The sequence below is a fragment of the Semicossyphus pulcher genome, unplaced genomic scaffold, assembly GCF_022749685.1.
Source record: "Semicossyphus pulcher isolate SPU_LCO1_2020_fin unplaced genomic scaffold, fSemPul1.0.p SCAF_23, whole genome shotgun sequence".
Classification (NCBI taxonomy): domain Eukaryota; kingdom Metazoa; phylum Chordata; class Actinopteri; order Labriformes; family Labridae; genus Semicossyphus; species Semicossyphus pulcher.
This window is the reverse complement of record NW_027211697.1, coordinates 5,929,993-5,946,961: the sequence shown is the minus strand read 5'-3', so window position 1 is coordinate 5,946,961 and position 16,969 is coordinate 5,929,993. Positions and strand designations below refer to the sequence as shown.

Below are 16,969 nucleotides of genomic sequence, written 5' to 3'. Positions count from 1 at the left end.
TAAAACAAAACAAAACAAAGCAATGGTGTTTAATAAAATAGGTTACAATCTTGGCCATTCAGGGTTTGTTTTGAGGATGAAAATTAACCTGAAAAATTTCACAAACCACTTTACACAGGAACCCTAGGTGGTCCCTGGTCAATGATGAGGAACTTATAAAAGGAAATATGCTTTCTTTTTCTAGCTGAGGTGGCTGTGTTAAGGCTGGACTAGCCTATGCTAGTTTTCTCATCTTCTTAACCTTTGCTATGCTAACAAGCTGCTTGCTGTAGCTCAAACGCAGAGATGAGAGCAGAGTCTTCTTACAGCTGATTGGTGGATAAATCTATCCCTCTCATCCTGTCTTACAATTTCCCACAGGAGCAGTGTGTTCAAGTCCACTGCATGCACAAAGTTCTCTGTGAGAAACTATAGATATTATAACTGGAATATTTCACAGATTTTTAATTTTAAGGGGTTTTTTACATCTGATTTGGTCTTCAGTCATCTGCAAATATGACAATAAGAACAGTCCGTCCAGACCGGGTACAACATTTCCGTCCCCGTATACACTGCTTCAAAAAGGTGAGTGAATATCATCATCATTGTCATTGTTTTTATTTTGTTGTATTTAGATCAGAAATGTTGAGGTTTTGATCATTTCCAACACAGTGATTGTAAAAGTTATTTTATAGCTAAGTTAACATTTCGAACTATACAGGCATTTACATTCCAAAAAGTTAAAGCACAGATGCTTCGCCATAAAATATCCTCTACTGAATAATTTCAGAAATATTGTTTTCCTTTTTCTAGGTAGGACTACAGAAGAGACTTAATTGAGTATGTGTGTATGAGATTTGCACATGCTTTGTGTGCCACCAGAAGAGCAGGGGCTTGTTAAAGATAATCTCTAATTCTACTTAAAGCCAATTAGCTTTTCTGCTCTGCTGCCAGGTGTTACTGCTGAACTAAGGGTGGGTTGAGGTCTTTGGTCCACCTGCAGATGAGGATGTTCACATATAAAAAATATTATTTCATTAAATAACAATAATAGCAGATAGATGGGATACAATCCAAATCACATTACAAATCAGTAACTATTTGTATATATAATCTTTAACTTAGATCACTGTGTGCAGAACATAACACAGGCCTTAATACTAATTGTAGTTAAGCAATATCACATGAGATGAAGTGCTGTTGTACTGATTATCACCACATCTGTGATTCAGTAGGCCCAAGGCCACAGGGTGAGTGCTGAAGATAATTGCCCCATACAGTGTGGCACCATAGGTGACTGCCTCTATGTCTTTAGCTGGCCCCGGGTAGAAGGTTGGACAGTTTGATCATAATTTAATGCCAATCAAACCAAAGGTACAGATTCATCAAGTGAATTGCAAAAGTTCCAAATTAGTTTTTAGTCAAAAAAGAATTCTTCAAATCAAAATTTTAAGGCAGGATGCAGCATTCCGAGTGAGAAGCATTACCCTATGAGGAAGGATTTCTAGGATGTATGATGTCTGGGACAGTGAAAGCAAACTTATCTTATGTCTCTGTACATGTAAATAATGCTCCGTCCACAACTACTTAAAAGAGGTGGTAAAATTCAGTATTTTACATGAATAGTTAAACTATCAATAACAACTAAGATACAGATCTGTTATACAGATAGCGTGGCATCATATTTTAGAAGCTGATCATGTTTCTATGTGAAATACTGATTTGCAAAATAGCTGTTACTGCTGTCAAATAGATATGGTGGAGTAAAGATGACAATATTCCCACTTGAGTTGTCGTATGAAGTAGTACAAAATTAGAAATACTGAAGTGCTAGTACCTCATTGTATCCTTAACGCTAATCAGATGTTAAGAAAATGGTTAAGTGTAATATTTCAGTTGACTTAAATCATGTATTTTATAATATCACTTATCAAGGAATGGGTGTAGTAACCACACTGCCAGCCAATACCCCCTTCCTTGCGAGCCAACAGGCTGCTACTGCTACCTGAAATAGTTAGCTAGCACCTGTTTGATAGAGCTTCAATTTCAAAGTATTTTTGAATCAACCACCTTGCTGCTGCTGCTCATAAACACAGCAGACGGATATAGACGCCAACATCTTTATTTAGCTTACTACTATTTAGCTGCTATTTACCTACTTGGCTATCTAACTAGGCAGAAGTGAGAGCATTACTAATTCAAAGTAAGGAGACTGTGTGAGGAGGCAGCTAGCTTGTCAATTTAGAACTATCAACCCAGTTTTTCTAGCTAGCTAGCATGAGTTGCCTCTTTATGCTTAGGCTAAACTACAGTTAAAGAACGTTTTTTGTATACAATGTTTATTTACAGCAGCAGCCTGGGGTTGGTTGACATAGAATAACAAACTTATTGTTGTTTCTCCGGGGTATTTGAGAAGACAGGACTCCCTTAGGCCTTAGGAGTTTTGTATGCCTAATGCCAGTTCTCATCAGCTGCCATTGAGTCCCCTTGTCACTGTTTGATTTAGCTTGCAAAATCAAAAACTCAAGGGTTGTTAAATGAAGGTCATTAATTTATGTAGATACACTTTTTTGATCCAGTTGTGTTTCTTGTAAGGTTATGTTATTTTTGGCACAGCTGCAACCACTTAGACATCCTGGAGATTAAAAAAAATATTCAGAGATTCAAATTGCTTTTACCTGACCTAAAATTGAACAGGATTCATTTATAGTGGAACTAAATGTGAATTACAACTTTCTGCAAAACCATGCCCTTCTGGGCGAAATAGTGTGCTTTGAGGAAGACCAAGAAGGAGCCGAATACTCAGAGTAATTTCCATTGTTATGTGGGTTTCACCACTGCCCAGCTCCTTTAGTATATCATCAGCAGGTCCTTTGTCTTTTCACTCAAATGGAAAAGGTAATCAGGTCAGGTACAGCAGATAGGGAGAAAGTGTATAAACTTTCACACCATTGGCATACATTGTAATATTTAAAGTTTGGATATAGAGCATATTTACGCTAGCTAACAGGAGCTGACTGGTTAAATCTGTTAGTAGTAGTTGAGCTACAAAGGTTTGCTGAGGCAGAAGGCATGTGATAGGCTGAAAGGTGAAGATGGCAACTGTAACGAAACTCGAAATTAAATTACATGTGGCATTACAAAAAGTTGCATCAAGAAATGTAATGTGTCATAATCAAAGTTGGCATTATCAAATAAAACTTGAAATGGAATTTGTAAAGAAAAAACATTTTTACAAAATTGTATTTTGAACTAAAACTCCTTTTGGATAATTGTCCTTCTGCTTTCAGTTGGAGGCCATTGTGGTGGAGATGCAGGACCCAAAAAGTGGTGTCAAGGGCTCAGAGCAGAAACTCAACGTCTCTACAATCCCACACGTCATCTCTGGTAAGAATGAAACATAGAAACAAAAGTTATTTACAAAACTTGTTTTTTCCCCTCAACATATCTAGGATTTTTTCCTTATGATTTCCTTCAAACATTTTGTTCTATATTAAAGACAGCATACTGTTATTTCCAAACATATTTATGTTCATTTGTTCAACAAGCTAATGCATACAATAATAGATAGAAAAAAGGAAACTAAAACTCCATATTGTGTGTACTTGGTGTGGTGTGCTGGTCACATTAGATTGATTGAAGCCTTGAATTGAAAGCAGCCTGTTATTATTTAAACTTCAATGTCCCTGTTCATTCCCTGTCTCTTAATGTTGTGTCCTGACAAAGGTATTTTTAAGTTCCTAAAATCAAGATAAAATATAACATAAAAGTCTAGAATAAATTCCCTTGACAGTAATTCTAAAACTTTTTTGAAGCACAGACTGAGTGAAGACACTGAATGCCTGCCTCGCTGTCTAAGCTGCTAACCCAGGATAAATAAGGCAGCCCTCAATTGGATGAGATCTGGCCAGTACTTTAGGAACCAAAGTGGTTTTTTAATCCGCTCTTAGTCCAGTGAGGGAAAGGTCAGCATGCACTGGGCAAACCTCCCATGTGAACGTAGGTGCTGTCAGTGTAAGCACCTTCTGCTGAGAGTAAGAGTTTACAAAATGATAAGGTGAAGCAAAGGCCAAACTGTGTGATTCATGTGGAATGATTGTTACCTGTAGTTACACACTGGTGTTGTCATGTCTACTGGCTGATGATGCCGGGTTATTAAGTCCTTCCATCATCCTATCCATTTTGCCTGATGTCATGATGGCCACTTTGCTTTTCAGTGAAAGCTGGTTGAAGCACATTATTAACTTTACTCTTCTTGATCCTTGATGCCGTACCTGACTCAGAATTCTGTCTGTCAAATCAGATTTGGTTGTACAAAGTTTTGACTGTTTCTTCCTTTCATTACACTTCAGTTTACACTTGACTCCTGTATCAGCTTGTGTAAGACTCATGTTTTACTTGCAAGATGCACAAGATACACATTCTTATTGTTTCCATCATACATCAGCAACCATAAATATATATATAAATATATATTTTAACCATATACGCTAAACTTATATGGGATTTAAGCTGAGCTAAAGTTAGTCCTTCAGAAGAGCTTCAGAAAAACACTGATTTTTAACTTGAAGCTGCTTTATTCACTGTTTTACCGGTTGCAATTACCGGGTCCATCTGTCTGGAGAGGAGGAGATGATTTAGCTTCCAGGGAAAACCTCCTGAATGGTGAACAAGAATCCTTAACTTAAAATAGGCCGGGCACCTGGAAACAAGCTGAGCTAGGATGTTTGTCCTTTTCCCCACTTTAGATTAAACATCTCTATTCCAGGAAAACCACACAAACACTGGTCGAGTTAAGTTGACCGCTACAATAGCTTGTGAAACAGCGACATGGGGTACTGAATTGTAGAGGAGGCCGTACTGACTATACAGTGCAAAAACACATCTATATAATTCTATAGACTGGATCAAAGTTTATGAAGAAAATAATATCTGTTTACATCTGAAGTGCTGCATGAGACCAGTGTTTGAGGGTGTGTATGTGCCATGAATTTTTTCTACATAATTAAAGCGGCCATATCTTTTAAATGGATATTCTCATATTTTGCATGGATTTTTGAGGTGTTTATTATTTATAGTGAAAAAATGAAAACTGCATAATTGCATGTTTTTCCGGAATTACATTTTGAAAAAGGTAGCCTCTGTAATGGGCCATTCAGAACAGCTGCAGGTTTCTTCGTAGAACCTTGCTTTTGTTGAAATCGACCTATTGTCATTCACCTCAGGCTGCCTTCTTTTAGAACATTCTACATTTCTTCACATTAGAATAATAGAAAATTGATTGCATATCTAAAATGTCCCCTTTAAAAGTTTTTTTTTTTTATTGAAGTGTCTGCAGCCCTTTAACACAAAAATATGTCATTAGTGTTTTTTTGTTTTTTTGTTTTTAAACTTGACTACAGGTTTAAGGGATATTTTTTTTTGTCACCTGTCCTGTCACCTGTGTCCTTGGATAACTGACAAGAGATTTAAATAACAGACTAAAGGTCAGGGAAATGATAAGAAATTAGCTTTTCCAAAACAAAAGATCACTAATGCATAAGGGCCTAATTCTTGTGCCCCAATCCAGACTCCAAACATCCTGAAGCATTAAACTCCTGAAGAAAAACATTATAAAAACAATGATTGTTGACTATTTTGATGCCACAATTTTGTAAAACACAAGTATTTTGAGGAATTTGAGGTCACAAGATTATAATTTGGTCCTGAGTGAGAGTGAGAGAGACCTTAAATATGCACTTACAGTATAATGTAATTTTAATAGGCATCAAAGAGATACACAACCATTATGAGACTTGAGTCAGTTTCATCAAGTGTCTTTGCAGTATTTCAGCTCTGTGTTTCCACACAGGTCATGATGTCGTTGCATGGATTGTCAATAAGATGAATAACACTGCAGAAGGTACAATACTCACAATACTACTAAACATGTCAGTTTTTTTCAAAATAAGACATAACCCCATGTTGTTTATGGCCTCATCCTTTCTTTTCCTCTTCCTGTGTTTGTTCCAGAGGCTCAGGCCTTTGGCACCATGTTAGTGGCCTATGGCTACATCTACCCCCTGCAGAATCATAAGAAGCTGGTCATGTGCAACGACACCAGCCTCTACCGCTTCCAGGTAAAAAGAAATCCTATCTTCTTCTTTGCTGCCATTATTGGAATTAATGATGCGCTTCACTGAGAGGACTTTCCTTTACTGAAGATAAACCCACTACTTGTGGTGAGGCAACAACAGCATGTCATTATCACTAGTTCCTGCACAGCTTGTTGCTGGTGTTTTGGTGACCTTATAGTGAGCTCTTATGAACACTTAGGAGGAGATTTTGGAGCACTGTGGGGTTCTATAATAAAATCAGGTAGTATGTGTATATTTCCTGGTGAAACCTTTTGATGGGAGAGGACACAAGTCAAAGTAATATACTTAAAACATATTTTCAAGTTATATTAAAATATTTCAATTATTTTACAATTGCAAATAAATAATGAGACTGTAAATGAACTGAGAGTTAGACTACTTTAAATACATCTGTTTCTACATTTTAAAATGTTGATTCAGTGTTAGACAAAGAGTTGTCAATCCACGCCAGGGTGACATTTGGCAGAAAATTTGCAGGATGTACCCGCTTTGACATGGAATCCATAAATGTGTTAATTTTGCATGATTGCTTTATTATCATATCTAACCAGACTCCACATGATCAGTTCTTTTCATTCATGCATCCAGATAGGATTGCATCTTTGAGCCCCGTCTGGGACTGCCGAATCTGAAACACAAACTGGAGCCTAGACCTGACTCTAACTAGACCTGACACTATGGGCTTTATTGTTGTAAATTTTTGGTCAAGTGTGCCAAATGTACTTTTTATATCTTTCGGGGACAGGCTCCCATGGCGCATCTGTGGTACACTTGGGTACAGGGTGTGATCACAAAGAAGACTTTTACTTTTATTATAGATGGCGTGTGTGTGTGTGTATGCGTGTGTGTGTGTGTGTGTGTGTGTGTGTGTGTGTGTGTGTGTGACAGTTTAAAAATCATATGGACTATGTTGTAAAAACTGAATCTGAAAATTCCATCACTTCAAAATCATGTTTCTTCGTAATTCTCATAAAGTCAGGGAACTTCCTAAAGCATAAATCTGATAAACAATGTTAAGTATGTTTATTACTAACTAAAATAAGTGAACAAAGCCTGATTTCAAGCCTAAACTTTAGCGCACTAAAAGTTATTTTATATTTCTTGCTGATTTTTATATTATCAGTGTGTCAAGTTAAATTATTTGATTTACATGAGATGATCCATATTTTAATATCATTAGAATCAGTACATACCTGAAAGAGAAAAAAAATGCTGTACTTATCTTTTAAGAAGAAGGCACTGACCCTGTAAGGGAAGCTCGGGAGAGATGCTCTATGTGTAAAGGAAACATGCTTGTTGAGCTGTAGGCATTTTCTTTAATAAAAGTTACATACAGTGAAGATGGACGTGTTTTGGACAGTTCATTTTGGGGGTGCAACACTTACACAGCACATAATAGTTATTTAACAAACAAAGCAAAGCTTAAGTGCAAACGCAGTGTGAATGGAGAAGTCTTTGGAAGTTCTGTGATTGTGTAAAGAGCTTCAGATTATGGGTACATCGAATCACTAAATCTGTCTTTCCTATCTGCACTTTTTCAGACCCCATACTTCTGGCCTACACAGAAATGGGTTGCAGAGGACAGTGACTATGGTGGGTACAATATGTTATATCGGTGTATCTTTTGCCGGGGCTTATAGTCTCTCGCTGTTCCTGCAGCCAGCAACCAATCCTGTCTTCGACTCACATATGAAACATATCAGTCATTGTGAATAAAATTGCTAACAAGCAGACTTCTTTGTATTGTTTATATTTCTTTTTGTGATGTGTGTCATTAGTAATACATTTGTTTGGCTGTCACTTTAGCCATTTACCTGGCAAAGAGGAACATTCGCAAGAAAGGCATGCTGGAACCCTATGAACAGGTTTGTGCACATGGGCTATGATATCTTTTGACTTCACTACACTCTTCATCCAGAATATATCCTGGACAAGGATCCAAGGGACACTACAGGTTGGGTACTAGTCCATGACCTATCATGGGAGACCAGCCAGACAAGATTGATAACTCAGTGGTATTCCAATGTAATTCCCACATAAAGAGAGCTCTTTGAAACCTACTTTCACATATGTATCTATGAGCTCAGTGTAAGCTCATTGATAACATTTCACATTATTTATGTTTTTTGAAATGGTCAAATAAAACAATCCTATTAGACTATTGCAGTATATGTCAAGATATCCTGACTGTTTAGTTTTTGGTCTGGGTTATTAAATAATATGATCTTTCCCTTCACTTTCTCCCTTCAATGTTTGTTGCATAAGTAAATAACAACTACTTCAGCTTGAGTGCATTTTATGGCAATATTTACATAACACAAGTTTCTCACTTGAATCACGTGCATTTGTGTGTCTTCGCTATACTTCTTTTCTGAAACATCTGTTTGGAGTGATCTTTACAACTTGCTGCTTCATGCTGTTGCTATATTTGTGTTTAAACAGGCACATTACAACCACCTCCACGAATGGCTGAACCACAAGTGGGACTTTATCGTGATGCAGGCTGCTGAGCAGTACAAGTAGGTGAAACCATTACAGCTTCGTATTGAACCTCACTCCTTTCCCGGGGACATGGCCCCCAATACAAGCCACACATGCATCAGGAACTTGAAGGAGAAAACACGAGCATTCCATGCTGAGTCATATTTTTTGCTATCTCTGTGTTGCATTTCTGTAGCCACTATAGCCCCAACATGTAGTTATAATTGGCACAGATTTTTGATTTTGTGTACATGTTTTCTTACTTACATACAGACGGCTGACAAATAAAGCAAAAACCTGACTGTTTGACCCGCAAGAGTGAATGGCTATGGAAGCTCTCTTACATCATGGGGGTTATTGTTCTGGCATTGTTTGGGTCCACTTGTTGTTTAGGTCAAAAAAATCAATATAAAGTGATCACCTTTATCTTCTGATAATACTTTCTTATTCTGATGGGAGTGATCTTTCCTGGAATGTTTTGTTTGAGTATGAAACAGATGTGAATCATATGCTATAATGTTCAAAGTGACCAGATCTCAACCCAGATACGCCTATGAGGAATTCAGAAAATATATTTGGGAAGAATGTTTTCATCCCTCAGTTCTGAAATTCTTAGAATCAATGCCAAGTTGCATTGAAGTTGTTCTGGTGGCAAGTAGTGGCCCAACATCTTACTAAGACACTTTATGTTGGTGTTTCAACATTATTTGTCAACTGTTTATATGAACATTGTACATTTACCCATACATTAAATACATTATATTTTTTACATTTTTGAGAACCTGCCCCATCTTTCTAATGTAATCAGTTAATCTGCAATCTGTAAACCCTAGAGAATTTTTATGAATATATCCATTCTTCCCACTGTTCTGTTTGTCTTCACGTGTGTGTGTGTGTGTGTGTGTGTGTGTGTGTGTGTGTGTGTGTGTGTGCGCGTGTACGTGTGTGTTAGGGCTGGTAAGGAGAGGAAGAAGCCAGATCGTGTTGTGTTTGACTGCCAGGAGAGGGCTTACTGGATAGTGAACAGGCCACCGGTGAGTGTGTGTCACTCTGCTGTGTGTTACACTGCTGGCTACAGGAAATGTTATGTTTTAAACAAACACACACATACACACACACACACACACACGTATCAGGAAGTTCTTTAAACTTAGTTCTATACTCACTGTACATTTCCCTTTGCATTGTCCAGCGTCGTACTCACAGTGCTATGGATGATGGCCCAGAGCGTCTTATTGATCCTAACACAGATGAGGTAACAGGTCAGTATACACAAACACACACACGCACTGACACACACACACTGACTTCCTGCAGCTTAGCATTAACTGTAGTTCTGCCGGATAATCTCTATAGACATTTCCACTTAGAGACAAAAATCTCCCCTCTCTCACATTCCTTTTCTTTTCTCTTTTCCCCTTCCTTTTTTTCTCCTTTTACTTCTTACCGTTCATTTTCACACAGATCCATCTCACTTTTTACAACACTCAAAACAAATAACAAAGCAAGTTTGTTTTTTAGATTTGAAATAAAAAATCTGTGCTGTGTCATTAATAATTGGTAAAACAAAATAAGGGATGTAGAACTATTTGTACAACAGGCTATATCTATCAATTCGAACAGTTCACACTTTTTACATAGCAACAAAAGAACACTGTAAAAAGCTCTGTGGACCTCTCCTCCATACAAGAGCATATTGGTCCTGTAGTACTTAATGCTAAACTGATTATAAACAACATCACAAAAACAAAGCTGAAATATTTTGTTTTTATTTTTACGGCCATAAACCTGTAAGACATTCTTGTGTTGCTGTATCTGGTAACACTGAAGTTATTCCTTGTAGTAAAATGTGAAATAAGATAAGATAAGATAAAATAAAATAAGATAAGGTAAGATAAACCTTTTTTTATCCCACAATGGGGAAATTCCAGTTGCAAAGAAAAAAATAAGACACACAGTGCACAAATATTCAAGCTGTTAAAAAAAAAAACTTGTAGTAATGTTACATATGTTATAGAACTTGTTTTTCAAATGAGTTCCAGCAGATTCTACTCCCTTATCCTTTTGGTTTAGCTGTTTGCAGGAGCACTAATTTGACCTAAGATGATTATCAAATCCTAGAAAGCTTAAGTTCAATCTTCTTTCCCACTTTAACAAAGTTGTTTACTTGAAGAGGGAAAAGTAACTGCTTCTCTCCATTGAAGCACTTTACTTTGCTCTACCTGTATACACTGTAGTTGCTGCTGAGACAATAGTGAAATTATAGTGTTGACTACTATGCTACCATACTTTTCATCCCCAACAGGCAGACTTTTGTGTGAATCTGGCTGAAGCTATGTTTCATCCTGTGTGTGTGTGTGTGTGTGTGTGTGTGTGTGTGTGTGTTTGTGTGTGTGTGTGTGTGTGTGTGCATGTGTGCGTGTATGGGTATGTTTAGCTCAGTCCCTGCCTAGGACACAGACCTGAGTGGACACTAGACACAGCAGTTTTAAGTCAGAGTGGAGGGTCTTGTTAAATATAGAAACCCCTACACACTTTCACCCAACACATGATAAACTTTTATTGTTATATAGTAATCATGCTGTAATGTGGGAGGAGCACTACTGGCATACTGAATTGTTGGCTCAACCTGAACTTGCATATGGTGTTTTCTTTTAAAGAGAATCCTTTTCATTCTTTGTTTTGTTTTTGTCCTGTCTTTTTCTCTTCTCAAACAGATCTCCTTACACTGATGAAGACAAGAGAATAAAGCGTTAAAAATAAAATTGTGTACATTTACCCAGATTGTTATTCTTGTATGTAAACTACACCCATATAAATGTTTTATGTAGTCTTTAGTCAGTCTCTCCAGGAAGAAGGGATTTTGTAATTGTTTTAACTGATATGAAATCAACTGGACACAACATTATTTTTAAGGGCTTGCAATTTTGTTTTATTCGCACTACAATGCAATGGTCATATATAAAACCTTAACCTTTGTTAAAGCGTTTTTACTCTAACTAGAACTAATTACACAGAACGATCGCCAGGATTTATGAAATATTTTGTCATTTTTTCCTGAAAAGGCGATGCCAATATATAGATTTTTGTATGAAATATTATTCAAAATTCTTTTACCCTGGAAGGACTGTTTACCCTGCATTACCACCTGTCTGTTTCTGCATTATCAGTAGTAGCCTTTACAGTACCTTTCTATAGATGTGACAACTATATGGTAGCATCAGGATGCTACATCCTCTGTTATACCTACAGTATATACAATGTGCTGACTTTTTTCTTCTTGTCTACCAGAAAATCAGCTTTGACCAGTACAGACGCATGGTAAGTGATAGTATTTAATAAATTATAGAATTAAAAATACACGTACTTATTTTTGATTTGATCATAGCAGCCCAAACATACACAACTTTCAATTCCAATTTTTATAGTTGATGGTTTGAAGCTGTTTAGCCTTTAAAAGCATCAAGAGTGAACAAGCTTTTTCTGTTTTGGAAGCCAAATTACATTGATAATTTCACAAAAAGCAATGATTTTCTCTTTCTTTTCTTCTTTTGATTTAGAACATGTTCTATCAACAAGCCATCATGAGGTCAAAGGTCAAATCTAGCGTGTCTCTTGGAGCGTAAGTTCCTCTGATTTCTTATCTATTTGAAACTTTTTCAGGGATTGAAATTAATTTAAGCATATTCTTATATTATCTTATACTTAAATTAAATTAAATCACAGATCTTGTTATTACAAGAACAGAAATAGGAAATAGTGATCAGTTTCAGTGATCATTGGCTCGACCAGATTGCCAACATTGACAGGGGCTTTGTGGATTCAAATAGTCTCATTATGATTCTGTTTCTGCAGACTGGTCAAGTACATCACGACCTATAAAAACCACGACCCGTTCCTGGCTCCATGTTTACCCAGCAACCCCTGGCAAACTGACAATGACTCATACTGGACTCTCAACATGAGAAGGTGAGGCCTGATGCATTCTCTCTTTCTGTCTGGCTTCATCCTCAAGATACTAAAAGTAATAATCTTAGAGATATGCAGTTGAATAAATGTCATTTTAAATCATGATCTTTTTCCAGGTGACTTAAAATAAATGGTGATTGAGGTGATGTGCTGGCCATCATCTCATAAACCAATATTGTGATGTGTGAAAGTTATTTCATTATTTTTAATGATTGAATGATGTGCAGAGATCAGATAAATTGAGTTTTATTTCAGAATCCAAACAGGTTGTTTCTCTGTAACAGTGAAATGTGGAGACTGTAGAACACATGTATTACAAGTGAGTGTTAAAAAGGTGACTCCGCCTGTGTTTGTGTCTAGAGTTGATGTCCCCACTAAGATGCGAGTGGAGCGCTGGTCCTTCAGCTTTTTTGAGCTTCTGAGCGACCTGCGAGGCAGAGACGACTTCAAGATCTTTCTGAAGAAGGAGTTCAGCGGTATGTTACCTTTATTTTCACTGATTTGTGTATAGTGCTTTTGCTAACACTAAATGGACAAAGGGTTCTACAAATTATGAGATATATATATATATTAAGATAAGATGAATGAAGTACAAGGTGTAGCAAACCCGAATGTAATTGTCCGATATGAGGAGGCAGGGTTGCAGGAGGGTAGAGCGAGGACAAATACTGGGCTACCCCTTTAGATTCTAAACTTTGATATGCTCTCCATGTTAGAGATGTGATGTTTGATTTCTACAGTTCTTAAATGCAGAAAAGATTAATATAAGGTACAGAATCAAGGCACAAATCAGTGTTTCTCTTGGCAATAGGAAAAACAATCTTTTTCATATGACATCTCCACTCCAAACAATTTGACATGAGCAGCACCTAAAAATTAATAGTGCAGCTTAGCTGTCCTTGTGTTCCTTGCGAGAGTTGTCCAACTGTCCTTGTAAGGTCTTCCTTCAGTTCACAAAATGAGTTTAAACAGCATAGAAAGGACAGGCTCCTCCATTAAATGATATAACAACTCAAAGTCTTTGGGTGCCACAGTCTGGCTTTGAAAAGACTGATATATATTAGTATTCAAATGTATGTGTCTTTATGTTTGTGTGCGTGTGTCCTAGGGGAGAACTTGGCTTTTTGGGAGGCAGCTGAAGAACTTAAGTTGGGAACTGCATCTTCCATGTCAACAAAAGCTGAGACAATCTTCAAGTAAGACAAATAAATTGGACTCTTTTTCTGTGTGTGTGTGAGTGTGTGATACTCTACTGTAAACACTCTTCACATGTACAAATATTTGATCTTTCCTCTGTTCCACACAAAACTCTAACTTTGGTTGCATTATTTGTTTGGTGGTTGGTAGAAAATAGTTTGAGAACACAAACCCTCGATGTCAAACGCTGAGTGAGAAATGAGGGTACCTAAACTATGGCTATCATTCTGCTTGGTAACCCTGCTTAACCCTGCTTTAAAGGGTGCGGCTGTGGCTCAGTGGTAGAGTCGGTCAGCTCTGAATCAGAAGGTTGGGGGTTCAATCCCTGAGTGCTACTGAAGTGTCCTTGGACAAGACACTGAACCCCAAATTGCTCCAATAGCTTTGAGTGTATGAATGCCTATAGATACTGATTGGAAACTGGCACCTAGGCCTTTGCCATCAGTGTGTGAATGTGAGTGTGAATGGGTGAATGTGACATGTAGTGTAAAAGCGCTTTAAGTGGTCATAAGACTAGAGAAAAAGTGCTATATAAATAGAGTCCATTTACCATTTTAAATGTCACCCATGCAGTGTAATATTGATATGATATTAAACTTGAGAATCTGTGCGATCAGGACCTTCCTGGCCCCTGGTGCCCCACGCTGGATCAACATTGATGGCAGGACAATGGGTCTGACAGTAAAAGGCCTGGAGCATCCGCATCGCTACGTGCTGGAAGCCGCCCAGACACACGTCTTTCTGCTCATGAAGAAGGTGGGTCTGTCAATTATTAACCCTGTGGCTAACGATGCCTGTAATTCATGAGGGCTTCAATGGTGGTTAAATCATACCTGGTATGTGATGAGTCATTAATCTGAAGATCTGTTGCTTTCTGTTTTGACACAAAAAACCTGGTAGGGATGGTGGTCAGGGGCAACAGATTGGGACAAACAGACACGGGACTTTCATGCAAAAAACATTTAGCAACAACATGAAGCATTAGTTCATTTTTTGTTGCCTGACCAAAAGTCATATAATGTAAAATGTTACTCAACAAGTTTTATTTTCAAAGTGTAAATGCAACCAGACAATGAATAGTCAAACTGAGACAAAGGCACTGTAATGTAGTGAAGCTGGTCACCTGCAGTCTCTTGTGATTTCATTGGTACAGGATACTTTCTTCCGTTACCTCAAGTCACCAGTGTACAAAGACATCCAGAAGAAGGTTCAGAACCCGGAGCCTCATAACTTCAGGTTAGTGCCTAAATTCATCTGATCCCTATTATAACATTAGCAATCATTGCATATAATTAAATACTTGCCACCCATGTGTTCGTTTTTGCATCCTTGTACACCTACTGTATAAAAATATTTTCTCACCACACTTGGATACCCATTTATGCAAACAATGAATATGTCACAGGCATTAGTCACCTAAAGGGGTATTTCAGCTTAAACAAGAGAGTTGTAGCTGGAATTGGAGTGCGTTAGAAATAAATCATTCTGGCAGAGCTCCTAAATAAAACCATGTCGATGGAATTTGCAGCTTAGAAAGATACTGAATGAGTCTTTTAGCTTGTGGATTAGTCAGAGAAGTGTGCACTGTGCTTCTTTGAAGAAAGGTTGACAATGAATTTGTAATCTTTCAATGTGGAGGGAACAACTATTGAAATTCTATTCACCTCTATTGCAAAAGCATGGCAAAGCATCTAAAAAAAATAGATACATATCTAAAATGTTGTTTTGTTGTTTAGTAAAACTGGCTGCACAATGAACATACATATATCTGAAAATACTTCTTTAATGCACTAAAAGCCACCTGTAAGAACACTGTCACTCCCTGAAGAAAAAGGCTTCAAAATCATTTTGAGTTCATCATGTTTCTGTTTCCACCCAAGCCAAGCCCAGCTGGAGCAAAATGCTCAGAACCGAGGCCTTGGCATCCATCCCATCGTCCTCTGGCAGCAGGAGGAGGAGGAAAAGGCCAAGGCTGCTGCTGCCGCTGCTCCTGTCGATGTCAAGGCCATGATGAGCAAAATAGACAGGAAGAAGTAGAGGTATACAGTGAAAGTGAGTCTTTGTGTGTGTCATGTACGTGCAAATGAACCAGCCACCTCCTTCTATACATAGTGTACAGAAGGATTTACTTTACTCCTCAGTGGCATGCCAATAAATGTCATCTGTTGTAGCAAGTACTCAAAACTATCCGTCATTGTCTATCCATCCATGTAATCATCAGTATATTTTGTACTTCAAGTCATTCCCAGAGTTAGGTTGTTACATATTACATAAAATTCTTCCTGGTATGTAGAAAGTGATACAGTATTTCCAAAGATATGCTGGAGGTTTGTTGTGTCTCTCTAAGTAAAGTGGTTGTCGAAATTTGTGTCAATAAATCATCAAATTAATATCATGTTAAATATCTTAAAACAACAGAATTATTTTTATTAAATATTAGATTAGCCATTTTGTCCAGAGCCAAGCCTATTGATGGTCTTTTGTTTCTCTGTTTAGATAGACTTTTTCATGCATATTAATGAATACAAATAACAGTTTGGGGAGAGAGTAAAGTGACTCATTATTGTGTATATTGTCTATTATTTTGTTGCTGCAATATGTACTAAAATAGAATGGTCATTGCTGTGTGTACCACTGTCTAAAAAAGCTGTCCGTTCATTCCAAACTATGTAACCAATCATATTTAAAGATGTTTGCCGCTACACTGAAGTTAAAGAGAACTAATTTCTTTATTGGAGGTTTGTACAGTATAATAATGTGGTTACTTGACCAAATTTAATAAATTACATTAAGATGAAGCAAACTTTTATTGTGTTTGTGTTTAATCAGGACACAAAAACGTGTGTCCTCTGAATAACTTTCTACAGTGTAAAATATCAACCACTGCTGACTATTTTCAATGTGCTGTGTGCATTTTGGAAAGGGTTTTTGAAAAGTTACTTACTCACTTTATTTAACGATTAGTCAAATGTAGTTGTAACAATTATTACAGTGATGGGGAATTATTTCACAGATGTGTCAAAGATTTTTTTGACAGCACTACAGCTAATGAAATGTATAAGGGATGTTTGCATGTAGGGGCATTTCACTAATGGTACGCAACAAGATCTGTTTACTGCAGGACTTAGCTTTGGCAACAGCAGTGTAATGTCCTGGGCCGATGATATGAGGATATTACAGTAATCTCAGAATTGTCTTGAGACTTA

The 16,969-nt window shown here is 37.3% G+C and overlaps 1 protein-coding gene across 1 annotated transcript; it reads left to right on the top strand.

Moving 5' to 3' along the window:
• The first annotated feature begins 495 nt into the window (after positions 1-495).
• rgs9a (regulator of G protein signaling 9a) lies at positions 496-15,800 on the top strand. Its single transcript, XM_069674617.1, has 17 exons — positions 496-564; positions 3,270-3,366; positions 5,831-5,881; positions 5,992-6,098; positions 7,658-7,709; positions 7,923-7,981; positions 8,559-8,635; positions 9,550-9,631; positions 9,790-9,852; positions 11,889-11,918; positions 12,158-12,219; positions 12,453-12,566; positions 12,927-13,042; positions 13,675-13,762; positions 14,381-14,519; positions 14,917-14,999; positions 15,644-15,800. Exons 1-17 carry the CDS (start codon positions 496-498, stop codon positions 15,798-15,800), a joined length of 1,446 nt encoding a protein of 481 aa, XP_069530718.1.
• Positions 15,801-16,969: the final 1,169 nt, after the last annotated feature.

Bases quoted from the DNA above. Each gene is read 5' to 3' on its own strand.
- rgs9a (XM_069674617.1), top strand. From the start codon at position 496: ATGACAATAAGAACAGTCCGTCCAGACCGGGTACAACATTTCCGTCCC. The intron at 13,763-14,380 runs GTAAGACAAATA...CTGTGCGATCAG, and splicing joins AAAGCTGAGACAATCTTCAA to GACCTTCCTGGCCCCTGGTG. The intron at 15,000-15,643 runs GTTAGTGCCTAA...TTTCCACCCAAG, and splicing joins CCGGAGCCTCATAACTTCAG to CCAAGCCCAGCTGGAGCAAA.